The sequence below is a fragment of the Sphaeroforma arctica genome, assembly GCF_001186125.1.
Source record: "Sphaeroforma arctica JP610 unplaced genomic scaffold supercont1.6195, whole genome shotgun sequence".
Classification (NCBI taxonomy): Eukaryota; class Ichthyosporea; order Ichthyophonida; genus Sphaeroforma; species Sphaeroforma arctica.
In genome coordinates this window covers 1-1,721 of record NW_014034363.1, presented here as the reverse complement: position 1 = coordinate 1,721, position 1,721 = coordinate 1, and the positions used below count along the sequence as shown (strand labels likewise).

Here is a 1,721-nt window from a genome sequence, read left to right as displayed (position 1 = left end):
TGTATATATATTTAAATATGAACATATTTATATATTTATGTAACACTTACAAACATAGATACATGTATCTATATACGGACTCATAAACTCAGTCATATATATCCGACTGCGTGTGCATTTAATAGTGACTGCTACTGAAGATTACAATAGGTATACACCAGACATAAATTGTCGTTTTTCTCTGCACACACGTGCAGGCGAGTGGTATTTGATGGGGCGACGGTCGATGATCTGTGTTTGGACTTCACACTGCCGGGCCATCCATCCATTGAATTGGTTCCCGACGGAAAGAATGTGGCAGTCACATCCGACAACGTGACCGACTATGTAGAGGCTGTCGTACAGTACACACTCGTAGACGGCGTCCGAGAGCAGATGATGGCCATGAGGTAGGTTGTGCAGGCGAGTGGTTAGTGGTTTTTCTGTTGGATGGGGATATATGTGTTAGTATGTTTGCAATTTCTACTCTGAGTGCGTTTCTGTATTGGTATCTAAATATGCTGCATACATACATTACCGCTTAGTGGTTTACTATAATGCTATATGTAAACACTAGTTTTCAAGTTTTTACTAAAAATTATACTTGCTCTTTTTGGATGTTCGGTATTTGTGTGCTCATGCATTCATACACCGCATTCCCTCGCAGCCACAGGATGGCAGGAGTGTCAATCAACCATGTTACTTCCTTCTAATCTTGATTGTCTCATTTCTCTGTGTGGTTTGCTAACTATCCATATACTGACTGCCGCTTTCCTCGCAGACACGTGATGGCAGGAGTGTTAATCAGCCATGTTTCGTCCTTCTAATCTTGATTGTCTCATGTCGCTGTGTGGTTTGCTGACTATCTATATACTGTCTTGCGCTTTCCCTCGCTGACACGTGATGGTTTGCTTACTATCTATATCCTGTCTACCGCTTTCCTCGCAGACGCGTGACGGCAGCAGTGTTAATCAGCCATGTTACTTCCTTCTAATCTTGATTGTCTCACGTCTGTGTGTGGTTTGCTTACTATCTATATCCTATCTACCGCTTTCCTTCTTGATTGTCTCATGTCTCTGTATGGTTTGCTTACTATCTATACACTGTCTACCGCTTTCCTAGGCGCGGCTTTGCAAGTGTGCTGCCCCTGCCGACTGTGTCCTTGTTCTCCGCAGAGGAACTGTCCCTTCTGCTCTGCGGCGCAACCGAAACCTGGACTTTAGACATGCTGCACAGAGTGGTGAAACCCGACCACGGCTATACGCACAGCAGGTGTGTACGTACGTCGACTAGATACAGTTGTACGATAGTGAGTTGTATATACAGAAAAGAAAGGACTGAATATTGAGTGGGAAGTTGGTTATTATACGGTAGCAAACCCTGTTGAAGGTCACTAACACAACAGGGTTTTCGTGCGTCGACTAAAAGTAGTTTGAAGACATCGAGTTGTATAAATACAAAAAGTCAGTAAGTCGATTAGGAAGTTGATTCTCATACGGTAGTAGATACTTAGAAATATACATAAATATATACATATATATACAAACATACATACCTACATGCATGCATACATACATACATACATACATACATACATACATACATACATACATACATACATACATACATACATACATACATACATACATACATACATACATACATACATACATACATACATACATACATACATACATACATACATACATACATACATACATACATACANACATACATACATA

At 40.6% G+C, this 1,721-nt stretch overlaps 1 protein-coding gene across 1 annotated transcript; it reads left to right on the top strand.

The window, feature by feature from the left end:
- Positions 1-197: 197 nt before the first annotated feature.
- On the top strand, positions 198-389 carry SARC_15494 (hypothetical protein; the record flags this gene model as incomplete). The annotated part of the gene is made up of 1 exon (XM_014290386.1): positions 198-389. A coding segment is annotated over one exon (192 nt), but the record flags the coding sequence as incomplete, so codon positions are not given.
- Positions 390-1,721: the final 1,332 nt, after the last annotated feature.